This window comes from Aquila chrysaetos, chromosome 25 (genome assembly GCF_900496995.4).
Source record: "Aquila chrysaetos chrysaetos chromosome 25, bAquChr1.4, whole genome shotgun sequence".
In the NCBI taxonomy this organism is placed as follows: domain Eukaryota; kingdom Metazoa; phylum Chordata; class Aves; order Accipitriformes; family Accipitridae; genus Aquila; species Aquila chrysaetos.
Window position 1 is genome coordinate 19803900 of NC_044028.1, and position 18750 is coordinate 19822649.

Below are 18750 nucleotides of genomic sequence, written 5' to 3' on the forward strand. Positions count from 1 at the left end.
CCATGAATATCCAGCTTTGGGGCAGATCTCTGGGTGGTACTCTTAAAGAGCCTTTTTGTAGCCCTAAACAAGACCTGAAACATATTCAGGAGGCATAGCACTAACAGCACAGTGGCTTGTGCATCCCAAGGATATTCAAAGTTCTCAAAAGCTGTTGTAATTAGTCGGAAGGAGAAAAGGGAGGCGAACGGACGGGGGGAAGTATCCCCCCCCTAACTCCCCCATGGATTGGCTGTAATTACCAATAAAATCCGATAGAAGGTGCCCAAAGTATGGAAATGATATCACTGCCTCATACAGATACCAGTTTAACCTCATGACCAGTGATGTAATCATTTCACAAGTCGACATTGCCCAGTACAGCAAAATGATAATCCCAATCACTCTCCCAGAGGTGAGAAACGTAACTACAGGCAATACATAGAGCATATAAGGACCTACAAAACGCCACCATGTAAACAAATTAATCAACATTGTGACTAACATCTATTTATCTAATATAAGGAATGCGTATGACAAATTTGTTTCAACACGCTCTGGCCAGATCTGTCGTTATCTCAACCCTTCGTGCCCCACGTTGGGCGCCAAAAAGGACTGTCGTGGTTTCAGCCCAGCCGGTAACAAAGGACCACGCAGCCGCTCGCTCACTCCTCCCGCCCCCTCCGGTGGGATAGGGGGGAGACGGAGGAGAGAAAAGAAAAAAAACTGGAACCTCGAGGGTTGGGATAAGGGCAGTTTACTGGGACAACGCAAAAAAAAAGTTACAACAACAACGACGGTACTAATGAAAGAGTATACAGAAAAGAGTGATGCACAGTGCAACTGCTCACCACCCGGGACCCGACGCTCCGCCACTTCCCCCACCGAAAGTCGAGAGCAGGCGCCCCCCCCCCCCCCCCCGGCCCACTCCCCATGTATATACTGAGCATGATGTCACATGGTATGGAATAGCTCCTTGGCTAGTTCAGGTCAGCTGCCCCGGCTATGCCCCCCCCCACCTCCCAGGTTCCTGTAAAAATTAACTCTATCCCAGCTGAACCCAGGACACGGTGACAGGAAGGTACCTACTTGCATCTAATCAGCTGTGGTAAGGGAGATGAGTCTTCCTTCCTGAAGCTCCAGGGGGTCAATGCATGCTTAGATCCTGAGATGAGATTCAGCATGCCCTGAAGAGCATCTGCTCCACTATGGAGAGCAAGCCTCCTCAATCCCCTGCACAAAGACTGTGCCATGCAGGCAGGAGGAACCATAACTGAACTAAACACTTAACCCTGCCTCTGCCCACTAGCTCCTTGCCTGCCCATGGGCCCTCTGAAGCGTGGCGGTCAGATAAAGCTGCTTTTATGCACTGACAGTAGACTCCTAACTGTGGAGGGTGGAGGTCATTTATCTTGGGAGAATATCGGCTGTGCACTGACCTGCACAGGGACCTGTCGACTGTGTCAGTAAACACGGCTGTGGAGAAAGGAGTGGAGACACCAGGCAGGGTTTGGCTCTGCAGACTTTGCTCAGTGCTGGTTTTCATGGTGCACTGTACTTTATACCAGTTAAGAAAAAAGCCCCGTTGAGTTATGGGGTAGCCCATCCCCACCCCAGATGACGACCACAGGCCCCACTATTGCCTGGATGAGGGAAGTACATTTATTTGCTCTGGGTTAGAAAGACATTTCTCTAGTATGTACAGCAGCAGCATCCCACACATGCAACGAGCCCACATCCCAGGGGAGGACCCAGTCACTGGGAGAGCAGCGCAGCCAGCACCAAAGCCATCACTGCAACCATCCACGGGCTGTGCCAGGTGCTTTTCATACCACCTTTGATTGCCTGGCCCCGCCTGCACTGCCCATGTCCCTTGCCATTCCTACTGTGGGAGCCAGTCTGGCCAGACGGGGCATTGGGAGGCAGAAGGAACTTTTTGACAACTAACCAATGTGTCCAGAGCAGTGGGGCCACGGAGCAGAGGAGTTCGAAGGATGAGAACCAACAGAGGAGCTGGAGCTTTAGTCCTTGGAGTCCAGGCGGTTTGAAGATCAGGGGCAAGTCTGGGTCCATTCCTTCCTTTGCATGTAGCATAATAGCGGGGAGATGGCTCAGGAGAACAGTTGGTGCATGGAATGGGAAGGAATGACAAGGCCAGAAGCAGTGCATAGCAGTTTCTGGCTTGCCTTTCCAACATCCTCTCTCACCCAGTGGGAAAGGGTTGCCTGAAGCTGGTGACACAGCCAAGCTGGCAGATGGTGTGGAGCTTGGCCACTAAGAAATATGAAGGGGCTTGGAGGAACTGGAGGGGACTGCCATGGAGGCTGGGTTCAGCTCGCACCTGTTATTCTCCTCGTGCATCTGGGACACTTCAGTGGAGCCTGCCTCAAACCCAGGTACAATGTGGGCAGCGTGCACCACATGCACCTTGTTGCGGTGCTTTTTCCTCAAGAGACAGCTGAAAACTTTTTTGAAGCCCTTGCGGAAGTGCTTGGAGACCAGGGCGTAAACGATGGGATTGAGGCAGGAGTTGGCATAGGCCATGCAGTGGGAAAGCAGGCGGAAGGCATAGGTGGCCTGGTTGAAGGGGAAGTCTCCATAGAGGTATCGGAGGATGACTACATGGTAGGGTAGCCAGCAGAGGCAGAAAAGGATGGTTACAATGATGATCATCTTGGTTACCTTCCGCTTGGCCTTCTTGGACTCTGATATGTCCTCCAGGGGGTCCACTGCTGTCCACAGGTACTTGATGGTCCTGGTGTAGGAGAGGCTGATGACCAGCACTGGGATGACGTAGCCAAAGGCAAATGTACTGGTGTCCATAACCTTGCGTCTCCACTCCTCCCAGCCAGGCATGCAGATGTAGCTGGACTCCCACTCAATCAGGTCATAGTAGCTTAGGTAGGGCCCAGCAAAAACCATGGAGAGGCCCCAGATCACAGCCATGGCAGCCACTGCATTATGGGGGGTCCGCAGCTCCCGGGAGCGCAGCGGATAGCGGATGGCCAGGTACCTGGAGGGGAGAGGAAAGCAACCAGCACTGAGATTTCAGCCAAGCTCTGCCTGGCCACATAAACTCCGGGGACAAAAGAGTTTCCTTCTGTCCTGGTTTCAGCTGGGATAGAGTTAATTTTCTTCCTAGTAGCTGGTACAATGTGTTTGGATTTAGTGTGAGAATAATGTTGATAACACACTGATGTTTTAGTTGTTACTAAGTAGGACTTATTCTAAGTTAAAGATTTTTCAGTTTCCCATGCTCTGCCAGCAAGCAGGTGTGCAAGAAGGTGGGAGGGAATATGGCCAGGACAGCTGACCCCAACTAGCCAAAGGGATATTCCATACCACAGAACGTCATGCTCAATATATAAACTGGGGGGAGTTGGCTGGGAGGGGTGGATCACTGCTCAGACATCAGTCAGCAGCTGATGAGCAATTGCACTGTGCATCATCTGTCTTTTCTTGGGTCTAATTTGTCTTTTTTTGTTATATTCCTTTTCATTACAATTATTATTATATTTGTATTATTATTGCTATTATAATATTTTATTTTATTTATTAAACTCTTCTTATCTCAACCCACGAATTTTACTTTTTTTTCTGATTCTCTTCCCCATCTCACTGGGAGCGGGGAGGAGTGAGCAAGCAGCTGCATGGTACTTAGTTGCTGGCTGGGGTTAAACCACACCACCTTCATTCTCCTGAAGGTCCTGAGCAGTGGCCCTGCAAGTTATCTCACACCCTCTTTGATATACGCTTCTGGGTAAAGCAGCTTTTCTCTTTCTAGCGAGGATGCTTCTCCTCCCACGGGCTTAGGCTGGCTCACCCCTCCATACATGGTCGGGTGGGTTATGTTGCTGAGCTAGGGCCAGAGAGATGGTGCTGTGGAGACCATGCAGATACCCACCACTTGGCAGAATTTATCCAGCAGAAGGAGGTCTGAACTGAGGATTCAAGACCTGGCGAAGCTTCGCTGGGTGATGGGCACAATTCAGGCTCCTGCCCACTGAGGGCATGTTTCCAGCCTTCTCCAGGTTTCAGATCAGCCTGGCAGGGGGAAGATTTGCTCACTGGAGCTGTGGCTGCCTCCACCTTGGTACCAAAGGGACCAGGTCGGCCCTTACCTTTTGGTACTGTCTGCTTTCTCAGGCCAGCCCAAAGCAGGCAGTGATGGTCTGTCTGCTCCCTCCAGCAACAGTGGGCAGTTATGGTGTGATGGCCAGCTCTGCTCCCCCACCTCCAGGCAACACCATAGGGCAAAGATGTAGATGTCAGCAAGGAGAGAAGGTGGGTGGGGGATGGAGAGGAGCTGTCAGCACAGACAGGAGTACAACTGCTGCAGCCTCAGCCTGCCAGCGTCCACAGAAGGATGCTTATTTGATGCACTGTAAGGCCAGCAGAACAGGTAGATAAAACATGCAGTTGGTGTGCAGGGTCACATGTGTGACAAAACCCTTGTTACTTGCTGGTCCTGGTCATCCTGAAAGCTGCTGGCAGCTTTGCGAGAATCATTTCATGGCATGCTGAAATGCAGCCACCTCTTGGGTGGAGCACTGCACTACACCACACAGTGCCACCAGAAAGGGAGAGAACACAGATATTAGCACCTTGCCAAAATATCTTTTTTTTGAGATACTGTCCCCGGTGCTGAGCTGGCTGGAGAGGCAGACTGCACTCACGTGATGTAGGTGCAGGGAAGCAAGAGGCTTAGACTGTGAGACATTTCAGATCTTCCTCATGACAGCAGCCAAACTCTGTAACCACTAGAATCCCAGAGGACTGGGATATTTTTGTCAGGGATTCCATGTGACCCCCCTCACCCCAACCAGAGCATGCTGGCACCTCTGGGTGGGTGAATTGCTGAAGTGTCAGTTCACTGTTTTGAGTCTAGGTGCCCATTTCTGCAGGTGGCACCTGGGAGCAGGACGAAGTGGAAGGGGACTGGAGGAGTAGCCCAACCACACTTTTTGCTAGGATCTAACCTACCCCAGATATTCCCTGGTATTGAAGTTTCCTTCTGCCTGCAGTGCTGTGAATCTTCTCATTGCAGAGGGCTGTTTGGCCCTATTCTTGTCTTGGTACCTTGGAAGCAAGCACAAGGAACAAGACGGCCCAGGACATGTTCCCTGTGGCAGTCAAGGCTGGAGCTTACCCCAGCGGGGACCTCAACCTCATCTGGACCATAAGTGTGGGCTCAGCCACAAGTGGGGCAGCTGACACAGTGGCCCTACGGTGCCCCTGGGAACAATGTAGGTGGCCCCGATCAGGGCCAGAGTGTCCTGGGTGACCTCCCAAGAAAGGACTCGGCTCACAGTGTGGCTGCCTTTCTGCGGAGAGTGCAGGAGGGCTGGGGGTGGTGGGGAACAGGAATTGCTAGATGACAAGTTTTGTGCTGGGCTGGCAGCCCCTGGGGAATGAGGAGAGATGGATTTACTGCAGGACTGGGATCTCAGGTATTTATGTGGCTCCTCTTACAGAGCCCTCTGTTTACCTTGCTGCCTGCACATGATGCTTTTCTGAAATGGTGGCTTGGGGATAGCTATTACCCTCTGAGTGGCATGTCTAATACAGAGCTAGGTGACTCTCAGTGGGAGTCTGTGGCACAGTGGGGAGCTGAGCTTGGGTCTCAAGTGCTCTAACCACAAGGCAGGTCTTTTCTGCAGAAAGTGCAGACAGGAACAGCACCAGCTTTGCACTTGAGAGATCTGGAAGTGCTGCTTAGGGGTTGTTAGGGCAAGGGAGACACAACTGGTCCCCAAACTGTCTTTGGCATGGATCAATACCACTGGGGTTTGAAACATCTGCCTAATGGTGGTGGGCCACCATCTTCCCATGCCCTCACTCAGCCCAGCTTCTCAGACTACCCTCCTTCCCCAGCCCAAAGGTGTCTTTAGACTGTTACCTGTCCACAGAGACAGCAGCCAGAGTAAAACTGCTAGCATACATGGTGAGGTAGATGAAGAAGTGGACAGCCTTGCAGATGAAGGAGCCGAAGACCCAGCCCTCAAGGGAGTAGATGGTGGCCTGGAAAGGCACGCAGAAGACAATGAAGAAGAAGTCAGCCAGGCTGAGGTTGAGGATGAAGAGGTTGGTAGTGTTGTGGCCCATTTGCCCATTGCGCAGCAGCACTGCCAGCACCAGGCTATTGCCCACTGTGCCCAGGAGGAAGATGAGGGAGAAGACCACAGGGACGATGACACTGGCAGGGCTGAACTGGTAACTGTTGGAAGAGTTCCAGTACCCAGCCAAGCTCACGAAGTCCTCATGCTCTGTCATTCTGTGTTGTGGTGAGACGTTGGAGCCTGGGGCAAATACAGGGAAAGATGTGAGAGACTGGAAAAACACTGCTTAGCCCATTAGCTTGGCTGATGTGCCTGTTGGCTCACTGGAGACACAGAGCCCTGTTTTCAGCTCTGTGACCCACCTCTTTTCAGCAGGTTCCTCTGGACACTGCTGGCCTAGAGGACAGGTAGGGTTAGGCTGGGGGTAAGGGGTGCCCTCCTCCCCAGTTCTGGCCCTGGAATGAATCCACAGCCCATGTTCAGATACTGCCTTGGACTGATAGTGCTGGAGGTGAGGTTTAGGGGAGAGGAGAGAATGGCATCTGTCCCCAGCTTCCTCCTCTGTGGGGGAATGGAGTCAGGATCTCCACCTCCAAGCTGGTCCAGCTGTGATGGCAGGAGGGGTGTGATGTTTTCCTTCACAGCAATGGGGCTCCAGGCCCAAACCAACCAGCTGGACAAGCCAAGACATTTGCTCCCCCAATGCTGACATGCAGAGTTTTATCCCTCCCCTGCTCCTGGCTCTTTTGGTATCTGCTCCTAGAATAAACCTCACACACTAGGCACAGGGCCAGCCTGCTTTTTTGGCAGTGACAGCTACTACACAGCTCCATGTTGTGCCTATGTGGGGACTTTCTGACGAGAACAGCTCTGATAGGATCACTCCTGCTTTGGTTTCAGTGACCCAGATGCTTATTCCCTTTCTATGTTTCACAGGGCAGCTCTGCCCAGGACTTGGGCTTTTTGTATCATTCCCCTGCCCCCAAAATAAGCATTTGGACTGAAAGCAGAAGGTGAGGTTGTGCATGGAAACACAAGTTTCCCTATCACAGGCATAGAAATCTGTCTGCATGTTTTTGAGCTCTGGAGCTGGGGGACTATCACATACAGGTACAGGCACAGCTTCCCTTGAATAAACGCATGGTTTGGGTTCTTCCTCCTCTGCAGTGCTTGTAGGGATGTGCTGTGGTTACCAGAGTGTGGCCCAAGGCCATCTCACCATAAGTATGGAGATCGCAGAGTCTGTGCAAGAAACTAGCCTCTAGCTTGTGCATTCTCTTTTCAGGCTGGGGAATTAGCAAGTGCTCCCTGGGGAGCACGGGCAGTGCAAGTGCCTGAAGCAGAAGCACTGCAAGGGGCATGTGAACATGGGTCCCTGGTGTCAGTGCAGATTTGGGGATGCCAGCAAGCTGCCTGGAATCACACCAAGCCCTGTTCAATGCTACCACAGCTATAATGAGACCATTCCTGTACAGTTGCAAGTATCCCCAGAGGCAAGTGCCAAAGGCTCATAAAGTCTAGGAAGCAGGATGCGGTCTTTTGGTTGGCCTGTTGTGCACTGCCCAACACTTGGGACAAGTCAAATACCCTACTTGGCATGGCAGCCTCTCCTCTGGATGGGCAGCAGGAAGCTCATGCTGCTATGTGGGAGCTCGACTCTACTCTCTGGGACCCAAAAGGTCACCGCACCTCATTTGTGAACGTGTGGCTTGCTCCAAAAGCACCTACCCATCCTGAAGCGGAGGGGATTTCACAGGGATGGTTTCAGTTGTTCTGAATGTGAATTTGCCTTGTAGCAGGTGCAGCACAGAAATTTTACATCTGGCTTAGACTCTTCTGTTTTATAGTAAGCTTGAGCTCCATGAATGCTGCTTGTGTGGGAGAGGGATGAGCTTTCCTCTGGAAAGCTGGGATGGCCAGTACTGAAGTGCACGCTACTTATTTTTGCTAGCTCTGCCTCAGTGCATAAACAAAGCCAATTCAAATGGTGGTGTCAGCTCTCAGTACAGGCAAAAGTACCCCTGCAGCCACCTGAAGAAGAGAGTACCCTATGCAGTATGGATATGCAGGAAGCAGGGGAGCTTACACAGGCCCTGGCAGGAGTGGGAGACATAGGTGGATGGGGACCAGCCAGAAGGTCTGGTGCCAGAGTTTGGCTGAGGACCTTGGTCTCTTCTCATGCTGCCTAACTCCTCTGGGACCAGGGAGCTTCCCTGTATGCAGGGGAGAGCAACTCAGGCTGCCACTGGTGTTTTATTTTTACCTCTTGTTGATTGCACTGGCTTAGGCTGTGCTCGGGATTATGCCCCATGCAAGGCTGTGGCACTGAGATCCTTGTTGCATGGGGCTGAGGAAGGTATTAGCAAAGCTGGAGAAGAGCTGACAGCTCAGCCAGAAACCAACTTCATCTTATCATCCACCCAGTGTCTGTGCTGCCTGGTAGAGTCTCTGACTGCTTCACTCTGCATCTCTCCCACCTGCTCATTGCCAAGTGTCCTTTCTTTGCTCTCTCTCGCAAGGCAGACAAGCTGCTAGTCAGCCATCCTCAAAGGCTGCTCTAAAGAGAACAAAAAGACAGGGAATATCTGCATGCCCCACTTCAAGGAAGGCAACCCTGCAAATGTCCCCCTCACTGGTGTGACTTGTAGTGAAATCACTTTGGAGTGGCACATCACATAGCCTGGTTGCAGTCCAAATTTGATATCCCTTGATGTGTATGTGAGCAGCCCATGCTTTACTTGGAAAAACTGTTTCTGGCTGTCAGGGAGCCACTACTGTTGTCATTCACAACTCGGCTCCAAGTTTTTTTCTTGAGCCTGTAGGAATGGGAATCCAGGGAACTTGGTGAGTTCTTTTCAGGGACAGCCAGTGGCCAGGAGCAGAGTGCCAGGAAGGATGTGGTGGCAGGTTGGTAATTGTACCCTTGCTACAGCTTTGAGGTTCTCCCTGGTCGCCTATGGCTCATGACCCATCTACATGAAGACAAAGTAGTGCTTCAGTCCCCTTTACAGATGGGAGTTGAGACACAGCGAGCATGAAGAGGTGGCTTTGTAACTGGTTGGATCAGAGAACTCACGGATGCAGCAGAGAAACAAATCTTTATCTCTGCTAGGTTAGCTCTGATCCACCCCTCTGTGCACAGTCCTGCCTGCAGACAGGACCATGATAGAACAGGCACAGGTTGAAAGTAGGGTCTCTTAAGTGACATATACAAACTGTGACATTGATGCTGGGGCACTGAGATGCTAAGAGACTCTCACGGAGCCATTCAGAGCATCTCTAGCAGAGTGGGATGTCTCCAAGTTCCTATTTAGCATCTTCTCAGGAAGCTGCCACTCACCCCTGCAGCTCTGTTGTCCCTTGGAAGCATTCTGCAACCATTTCACACCCTACCATTTTGTGAATGGGTTTATGACAATGCTCCTGAGTTTCACTTGGTTCTGAATAGCCTTGACTAGCAGTGAGAGGGACAGCTGCTCTGAGCAGAGCAAAAATAGAGCATGGGCAACAAGGTTCCTCTCCCACATCTGCTACTCAGGGTTAGCAGTGGCAAAGACGATGTGATGGAGACGGTATTATTCACAGGGATGAGAACCCAATCAATGGCAAAGTTGGGACTCAAGACACAGGATTTTTCTAACGAGGCTTCAGTAAAGGATTGGCAGGGAGAATGGTGCCCAGCACCCATCTGGTGGGCGTAATGAAAGGACCAACACAAAGCCTTGGTGGGGGCAGGCAGCAGGTCATGCCAGGGTTGCCTGCGAGCCAGCATAGCCAGCTCCTCTGTCAAGGGAAGGCCGAGAAGGGCAGGAGGAGGCAGGGTAAGGGGACAGACACAGCAGTGTCGGGGGGACAACACAGACCCTGCTGGCCTGGCCAGACAGGAGCACGGAGAGGAGAGGGGGGACAGGGAGCAGGCGGTTTGAATTCCCTGTTTCAGCGGGCTTGGGAGCCAGCTCCCCCGGGCTCGTTCTGCTGCCGACGTTGCTGTCAAGTGCCTCCACTTCCCCACTGGCGCAGCGAAGCTGCGATCAGGCGCCTCACTCGCTCCGCGGGGGGACAAGGCAGAGTCCCCCTTGCTTGGCCAGCTCGGGGGAACTCAACCCGGGAGCCACCGCTGCCCTCCAGCACCCTGCCAGGCACCCCACCCCGCCCGTGCCCAGCCTGGCCGCAGCCCCCTCCCCGGCACCGGCAGCTGCCCGAGCGCTGCCCCGTCCTGCGGCAGGCACGGCTGCCGGCGACCCGTTGGGGCTGCCCGTCCGCCGGCGCCGCTCCGCTCGCCTCCCTGCCCGGACGGCGAGAGGCAGCGGCTCCGCCTGGCGCAGGCTCCGCCGGCCCCCGCCCCGCCGGCCCCCGGCGCCCCGCTCCGCTCCCAGCCGCTCCGCCCGCCGCGGGGCACCGGCCGGACCCAGCGCTCCGCCCGCGCCGGCGGGACCCTACCTGGCCCCGGCCCGCGCCGCCGCTCGCCCCGCTGAGGGCAGCTGCCCGCTGCCGGTACCGCTGCTGCTCCCGCCGCCGGGGCCGCTGCCCGGTGCCGCTCCTGCTGCCTTTGCCGCCCGGGCGGAGCCCGCTGCCGGGGGCGGCTCCGCCCCTGCCCCAGCGCATCCCTGGGCACACTCCGGCACAAACTTTCCTGCACGCACACGCTCTCGGGCACATGCACGCGTACGGACACACACAGGCAACACTGGCAGTAACGCAACGTGCGCGCCCCAGCACAGCCCTGTGTGAACACTTGCACCCCGCAACACACGCGCCCCGCACGCAGAACACGCTCGGCACTCACACCGCATGCACACACCCCCCCCAACCCCCCCAAAGCACACACTTACAAAATCCACCAGCAAGCACAAGCCTCTTCGACGCTGACATCCAGCACAACCCGACGCACGCCTCCCTGTGCACACGCAACTCCCCGCACACCCGCGCAGGTGCTTACATCCACACGCACATCCCTCACCACCAGCCAGCATTCCCCTGTCCCAGGCAGGCACCCGGCAAGGCTCCAGGCGTTCCCAGGGACCGGAGGGGCAGCTGGAGCCCACCCCCCAGCAGCTCCCCCCCGGGGCGGGTCGATCACTGAGCAGAGGCTGGGTGGCCCTAAGGGAACCCCAGGGAGGCACCAGCGCCTCGGGAACACACACACGCACATATTTCAGGCCGCTGGGGCACAGCAGCAAGCCGCCGGCAGCTGCAGGGTCACGGCAGGGCTGCCCCCAGCCCCAGCCCCTCTCCTGGGGGGCACCCGGGCAGCCTCATGATTATTCCTCTTCCCTCTCTGCTCCCTGTAGCCACTGTGGTGCTGTGGGTTGCTGGAGGGGGAAGGGGTTGCAGGGGTCTGTGCAGCGGGAGGTATGACAGGAGACGCCTGTCCTGGCCCCGAGGCAGGTGCGATGGAAGTCTGTACTCAGCCAGCCGAGCCCTGTTGCCTGCAGTAAGCTGCAGACAGAGAAGGAGGCTGGGGTGCCTGTGCTGCCAGAGGCGGTAGAAGTACAGCTGGCAAGGGGGAGAGACCGTGCCAGCCCTGCCCCAGCTGGCAGGGTCTCACTGGCATGAGGGGTTCCCTGCAGCACCTGGCTGAGGCCAGGGCTGTGTGCCTGTGCAGGATGGAGGCAGAGGGACATCATGCAGTCCCACGCAGAGCTCCCATCCTGGAGTCATCACCGGTGGTCCAGGACCCAACACGTGTCCGCACTCTCTGTTGGACCACAGGAGAGGGATGTGCTGGCGAGGATATGCAGCATCAATTTCTGGCTGCAGCAACTGTGCCCTTGGGTCCCCTGCACTCCTGCCTGTACCTGGGCTCCTGTGATAGATAGGTGGGGTGGGCTGGATGCCTTGCCCAACACTGTTTTTTTCTCCATCTCTGTCCTGCTTCCTGTCCCTCTCTCTTATCCCAGTGTGCTGCTGCACATCCCTCACTTTTTCTCGCTGTCCTTCTGTCCTGCTCCCTGTCCCTATTGCTTCTTTCTCCATCTCTGTCTCGTAGCCCATTGCTACTTTTTATTTCTCCATCCCTTTGTGCTGATCTGCATTCCTCTCTTTTTTCCCCTCTATCCTTCTGACTTGTTCCCTGTACTTATTCTCCCCTGTCTGCATTTCCCACTTTCTGTTCTGGTCTTTCTCTCTTCCTCCCTCTGTCCTTCTTCCCATTTTTCTTTCTCTGTCTCTATCCCTCTGTCCTGTACACTCTCTCTATTTTATCTGTATCCCCTGTCCTTCTTTCCATTGATGTTTGCCCCTCTGTCCGTCTATCCTGCAGTCCATCTCTCTGTCCTCCTCCCTGTCCCTCTTTCTCTCAATCTTTCTGTCCTGCTCCCTCTGCTTTTTTCCCCCTCTATCACCATGTCCTGCTCTCAGTCCTACTGATTTTCAGCTCTTGCTATATCCCTCTGTCCAACTGGCCACATTTTCTTCTCTCTATTCTTCTGTCCTGCTCCCCATCCCTATTTTTCCTTCCTCCAAGTCTGTCCTGCAGCCCATCACTGTTTTTACCTTCTCCATCTCTTTATCCCGATTTGCAACCCTCCCTTTTCTCAAACCCTGTCCTTCTTTTTCTCTGTTTGTATGTTCTGCCCCCTCCCTCTTCATCCCTCCTTCCTTCTTCTCTCTATCCCTCTGTCCTCCCCATCAGCATTTTTTTTTCCATCCCTCGGTCCTGCTCCCTATCCCCGTCTTTCTCTGTTAATCCCTCTGTCCTTCTTCCTGTCCTTCTTTTTTGCTGTCTGTCCTGTTGCCTATCACCATTTTTCTTTCTGCATCCCACTGCCCTGCTTCCCATTCATCTTACTTGCCTGATTCCCATCTTCTGCTCCCCATGAGTATTTTTTTCTCCAGCTCTGTCCTGCTGCCTGTCCCACTCTTTTTCTCTCTATCCCTCTGTCCTCCTCCCTATCCCTGTTTTTTCCTTTCCCTGTCCTCCTGCTCCCTGTCCCTCTTTTTCCATGTAACTTTTTGTCCTGCTCCCTGTCCCTCTCTTTTTCTCTCTGCCTTGCCCCCTGTCCCATTGTTTCTTGCTATATCCCTCTTGTCCAGCTAGCTGTCCCTTTCCCCCGCTATCTCTGTCCTGCTCCCCAGCCTTACTATTTATTCTGTCATCACTGCCCTGCAACCCACCCCTGCAGGAGCTGACCATTCCTCGCTGGCCTGACGAACACTGCTCCAGTCATGGGTGCTCCAAGGGAAGGGGGAGCGTACAGGCACAGAGCCCTAGACCAAGTTCAGTCCCGCGACCTATGCGCACTGAAAAACAAAGGATTGCTCTTTCCTTTGTACTCGCGGCTGTGCCTGCCCTGCGCGCCCTTTGCACTTGGTCAGTGGCTGTCACAGCGTCCAGGAGAACAGGTTAGGTATCAGGGGGGCGGGCGCCAGGCGATGGCCCCATCTTGCTGACGGGCTGCAGCTGTGAGCCAGGGCTGGAGGAGCCCCAGGTGTGGCCGGGGAGAGCGACGGCAGGGCGGCCCGCTGCGAGAGGGGGCTGCAGCGGCGGGGCCAGCCTGGCACGGCGGAGCTGTCCCCCGGCGTCGCCTGCGCCCGCGGAGAAGGCGAGCGAGGCCGGGGGTCCCCGGCACTGCCAAAGCTCCGGGCGCAGCGGCGCTAACGGTAGGAGGAGCGGGGGAGCGATGGGACAGGGCCCGGACAGAAGCGTCCCGGGGCCGGGGGGCCGCCCGCCGGCCGCGCGGGACCGCGCCGGTGGCCGGGACCCACCGGGGGCTCTGGGCCCTGCCGCAGGCCGCGCGAACTGCGGGTCTCGGAAAAAGGCCCGGGGCGGGCTGGGTGGGCGGCGGTGCCCGTCGGGGCCGCGCTGGAGGCGGGGCGGGGGGGGGGGGGGTTGCGAGGGGGCCGCGACGGGCCGTGCCCGAAGCGAGGCGGCCGCCGGGGAGCGGCGGGGCCGCGCTCGCGGCTGCGGGACCCGGCGGGGGCGGAGCCGCCGCTCGGCCACGGCCGGGGCGTGCCGGGAGCTGCAGCCCGCGGGCGGCGCGGAGCGGAGCCGCCGCCGCTCCTCCGGGCGCGGTCCCCGCGAGCTGGCAGCGGCGGTTCCCCGCCAGCTGCGCGGCGTTTTCCGCGGGACTCGGGCCGCGCCCTCCGCGGAAACGCGGTACGGCAGCGCGCCGAAGGCGCACGCGCGGTGGCGCCGCCCCGCCAGGCGAGCGAGCGGCAGCGCTGCGGCCGGGTGCCGCGCGTGCGCCGCGGGCTCGCCGCTGTGGCGGCTGCCCCTGCGAGCGAAGCCGGGCGGGGGGGGGGGGGGGGGGCGGTGCTGCCGGTCAAGACTGCGCACGCGCAGCGGCGCGCTCCGGCTCGCTGCTGCCTCCTGGTGACCAAAACGCGGTGTCGCGAGTCGGGTGCCGCGCATGCGCGCCGTAGCGTCTCGGGCGGGAAACGGCGCGACTGCAGCGGCCGGGAGGCGCATGCGCGGTGTCCCTGGCTGGCCCCCCCCGCTGCCACCCGGCGGCCGCGAGTCGGTACCGCAGTTCAGCGCTGCTCGGGGGGCGACGGCGACGGCGACAACACCGTCACTGACCGGCCCGGGACAGGAGCTGCCGTGGCTGAAGTTCAGCATACCAGAAAAAGGTAGAGCAGATGGAGAATGAAATGAAGGGGATCCAGGCAGAAGCTGCCTCCAGCTGCAGACAAGAGACAGCCTGTCTGGCCAGGTGAGAAAGGATCCCTCTTAATAGTTCTCATCAGGCCAGACCACCAGTATCCACTGCAGGGTCTGTACGTAACCAAAAGTGCGGTACAGCCATGTAGTGTGTGCACATGAAGCTATGTATGTAGGAAACCTCGTACTGTAAGACAGCAGTGTGTTCTCTTGGATGGTTGCAGTCAAGTGACCAGAGCTACAGAAGAGGAAAGGGGAGAGGCACCAGAGAAAAAAGTGTCTGAACTGTAAAATTCTCCCAGCGGAGAGAATTTTACCAAAATGGGAGCTGCGGTAAGTCCCAGGCCCTTGGGGCTGTGTCCCCCTCTTCTTCATCGTGGTTCCTCCCTGCCCCCCACCCCTCTTGCACTCACTGCTGTCACTTTTTTTGCTATCCCTTGCTCACTCAGGGATAGGGATCGGGTGATTATCTCAGGTTCTGCCTCTTCCTCCTGTTCTCGTGATGACCCTGGTTCACCTTTATCCCTTGCTAAGAGAACTGATTTCTCCATGTATTTCTTCTGTGTAGGGGTGACTGACGCCTGCACAGGCTGGTTCTCTGGTTCAGCTGCAGTGCCTGGTGCCAGGGTTGGGGTAGCTGCAGTGCTTGTCACGAGGGTTGGAATACTCGCAGTGCCTGTCGGTCTGTTTTCCCTCCCTTCCCCCTGAGGGTGCTGTATAATATCGAGCAGTGTTTGGTAGATACTGGCTAGGGCCCAGCACAGTGGAGTAAGTTGTGCCTCTTTGGAATAGGCACCGCATTTTCCTTTCAAATATTCTATCACTTCATCAGGGTCCTATAGCTGTTTGGGAGTGAAGTTCCAAACCTGCCCATATTCTCCCACATGCCATGCCACCCATGACTACCCAGCCTTGGGGCAGATCTCTGGGTGGTATTCTTAAAAATCTTTTTTGTAGCCCTAATAAACAAGACCTGAAACACATTCAGGAGACATCACAATAAGAGCATGCTGGCTTGAACATCCCAGGGATACTCAAACTTCTCAAAAGCTGTTGTAATTAGCCTGAAGGAGGAAGGGGAGGTGAATGAGCGGGAGAAAATATCCCCTCCCCCCAACTTCCCCATAGACTGGATGCAATTACCAACAAATTCCCAGAGAAGGAGCCCGAAGTACGGGAATGACAGCAATACCGCACACAAATACCAGCTTAACCTCATGACCGGTGATGTGATCATTTTGTAAGTCAACATCACCCAGTACAGCAAAATGATAATCCTGATCCCTCACCCAGAGGTGATAAATATCACTGCTGGGAATACATAGTGCATGTAAGAGCTCAAATAACACCACCACATGAACAAATGAACCAACACTGTGACCAGCGACTATTTAACTAATATAAGAAATGTGTATAACGAATTTGATTTAACATGCTCTGGCCAGATCTGTCGTTATCTCAACCCTTCGTGCCCCACATTGGGCACCAAAAAGGACTGTCGTGGTTTCAGCCCAGCCGGCGACTAAGAACCACATGGCTGCTCGCTCACTCCCCGCCCATGCCAACATATTTGTCCGCAAACAGGAATGAAGTCTCTCCCTGAGAGTAACATACTGACAGTGCTCCACAAAATCTATAGTCTCCTTGGATGCTGGCGGGAGCAAGCTAGGAAAATCCGAGTGCCAAAACCCACAGAGTTTCTGCTTTCAGCTCTAGGAAAGAGTCCTGTTCATCCGTAACAGGGAAGCCAGTGTTACCTTTGCAGGGCGGCAAACAAAGCTTATCTGATCGACGCTGAAGTGCAATGTGAAGTCAGAGCACAAAGCTGGATAAAAACGGGGGGGGGGGGGGAAAGCCCGTGCCGGCCCCTTGGGAGCCCCGAGGGTCCCCGGGGAGCACAAAGCCGGGCAGCTGCCCTTCCTCACACTCCTGGCCAGCTCCTCCCTGGAAAAGCGGGCACCGGCCTCCTCAGCCATCCCGGGGCCCGGCCGGGAAGACCCCCGCCAGGGACAGCCCCGGGCGGTGCTGCCCAGAGCCCACCCGGCCCCGCCGTCCTCCCCTCCGCGGCACCCACCCCTTCTCCCCCGTGGGTTTGTCCCCGCGGCAGCTGCAGCAGGATCGCGCCGCTTTCCGTCCCCAGCGTGCGGGGCAGGGCTGCCCGAACGGAGCCCGGGGGGTCGCGGCCCGCGGGCCGAGACCAGCGGAGAGCCGCCAGGGAAACCGCCGCCTCGGTCCATCGCACGGACGGGAGCCGCAGCAGCCGGAGAACGCTCCCGAGTCGTGCCGCTCCCAGGGCGAGCCCAGGCACCGCTTCACGCGTGGGACGTGCCGTCCCGAGAGCGGGGCTAGCCCGGGGGCGGCGGGGACAGGCTGGCCAGCAGCGCTGAGCCCGAGGCAAAAGTCTGCCGCGGGTGCAGCCGAGGGCTGGCGCGGCCTTAGTCCCGGCTGGCCCTCGGCGCCCCTGGAGAGCGCCGGAGCCACGAGAACCGGCTCGGTCCCTTTGCATCGGTGTCCTCGCCCCCGGGGCAATCGCTGCCAGAGACGCGGGGCCCCCCGGGCCGCTCCCCGGGCCCTGGCAGCGTCCCTCTCCATCTGCCCGCCCGCCCCTGCCGCGGGCAGGAGGTCTCCGCGCCCGCGCTCCCCCGGACGAGGAGCTGCAGCGCCCGGTGCGCGGTGCCGAGGGGCCGGCTCCTGCCCACCATCACCTGCGGCTGGCGGAGCCGCCCCGCGCCCGCAGGCAGCGCTGCCCGCCCATGCCGCTGCACCAGACCGCCTCCGCTCGGCTCGGCTCGGCTCGGTACGGCTCGGCAATCCGCTCGGCTGCGGCTCGGCTCTGTTGGGCTTCCAGGGCTCGGCTCGTTTCAGTTCGGCTCCATTCGGCTCGGCTCGGCTCCGCTCGGCTTCGGTGTGCTTGGCTCCACTCGGCTCGGTTCGGCTCCATTCGGCTCGGCTCGGCTTCGCTGTGCTTGGCTCCACTCGGCTCGGCTCGGCTCAGTTCGGCTCCACTCGGCTCGGCTCGGCTTCGCTGTGCTTGGCTCCACTCGGCTCGGCTCGGCGGAGCTCGGCACAGCGCCGGAGCCCCCCAAAGGCGAAGCGGTCGGGATGCTGACCGAGCAGGAGCTCTCCTTCGGCGGGTCCCGGGACATCCCTGCTGAGCTCAGCCGAACCCTCCTCGCTGGGCAGCAGCTGGCAGGACAAAGAAACCCGGGTGGGCGCAGGACAGAGACACGGCGAGAGCCACCTGCCCTTCCCGGGAAAGAGGAGTCAGCGACGGCTCTCCCGGGACTGATGCGCCATGCCCACCCGTGCCTCTGCACCAAACAGGCTGGAAAAGGTCCCTGGCTGCCCACCCCAAACGCGCTCCCCCACAGGAGCTCCCCGGACCCTGCTCAGGGCACCAGTGCTGGGCTGAGGAAGGAGTTTTTTCCCCGGGCAGATTGGCACAGGTCCCGGGGGGGTTTCGCCTTCCTCTGCAGCACTGAGCACAGCCCCTTGCCAGGGCTCCTCGGGGCCATTTCTGGCCAGTGAGTCCGTGCTGTTGCAGGAGCAGGAGTCCAGCTGTGCTCTTCACCCCTCTGCCTCTCTTCCCTGAGCCAGCTTGGCAGGGGAACCTCATGGACCTCCACGTCCCCAGGTCACCTGGGGCTCTTCTGCCCTCTGCAAAACAAGGAGCCTCAAGGAAGCCGACTTTTCCCTGGTGCTTTTAAGCTGGCACATTTCAGTGGGGAGAAGAGAAAGCCGGGGGGGTGGGGGGTGTCTTAACGAGATAGAGAGATATATATATGATAGATATATATATATATAAACCTGCTGGGAGGGAATGAAGATGAGGGAGCCAGGCTCTTCTCAAGAGTGACCACTTGAGAGCACCAGAGGCAACGGGCACAAATTAAAACACATGATACTCTAGCTGCACATGAGAAAACAACTTTTTCCTGTCAGGGTGGTCAAACACTCGCACAAGTTGCTCAGGGAGTTTGTGGAGTCTCCATCCTTGGTGATATTCAAAACCCAAGGGCACACTGTCCTGGGCAACCTGCTCTAGGTGACCCTGCTTGAGCAGGCGGACCTCTACAGGTCCCTTCCAACCTCCACCCTCCTGTGTGATTC

At 57.0% G+C, this 18750-nt stretch overlaps 1 protein-coding gene across 1 annotated transcript; it reads right to left on the reverse strand.

Annotated features, from left to right (window-relative positions):
* Positions 1 to 1054: 1054 nt before the first annotated feature.
* Positions 1055 to 10783, reverse strand: LOC115335671 (galanin receptor 2b-like). Its single transcript, XM_030001699.2, has 3 exons — positions 10479 to 10783; positions 5879 to 6278; positions 1055 to 2992 (listed from the first exon to the last, which is right to left on the reverse strand). The coding sequence occupies exons 2-3, from the start codon at positions 6250 to 6252 to the stop codon at positions 2254 to 2256; spliced, it is 1113 nt and encodes a 370-aa protein (XP_029857559.1). The 5' UTR covers positions 6253 to 6278; positions 10479 to 10783; the 3' UTR covers positions 1055 to 2253.
* Between the last annotated feature and the right edge of the window lie 7967 nt (positions 10784 to 18750).

Bases quoted from the DNA above. Each gene is read 5' to 3' on its own strand.
- LOC115335671 (XM_030001699.2), bottom strand. From the start codon at position 6,252: ATGACAGAGCATGAGGACTTCGTGAGCTTGGCTGGGTACTGGAACTCT. The intron at 2,993-5,878 runs GTAACAGTCTAA...TCTCCCCTCCAG, and splicing joins GCTGCTGTCTCTGTGGACAG to GTACCTGGCCATCCGCTATC.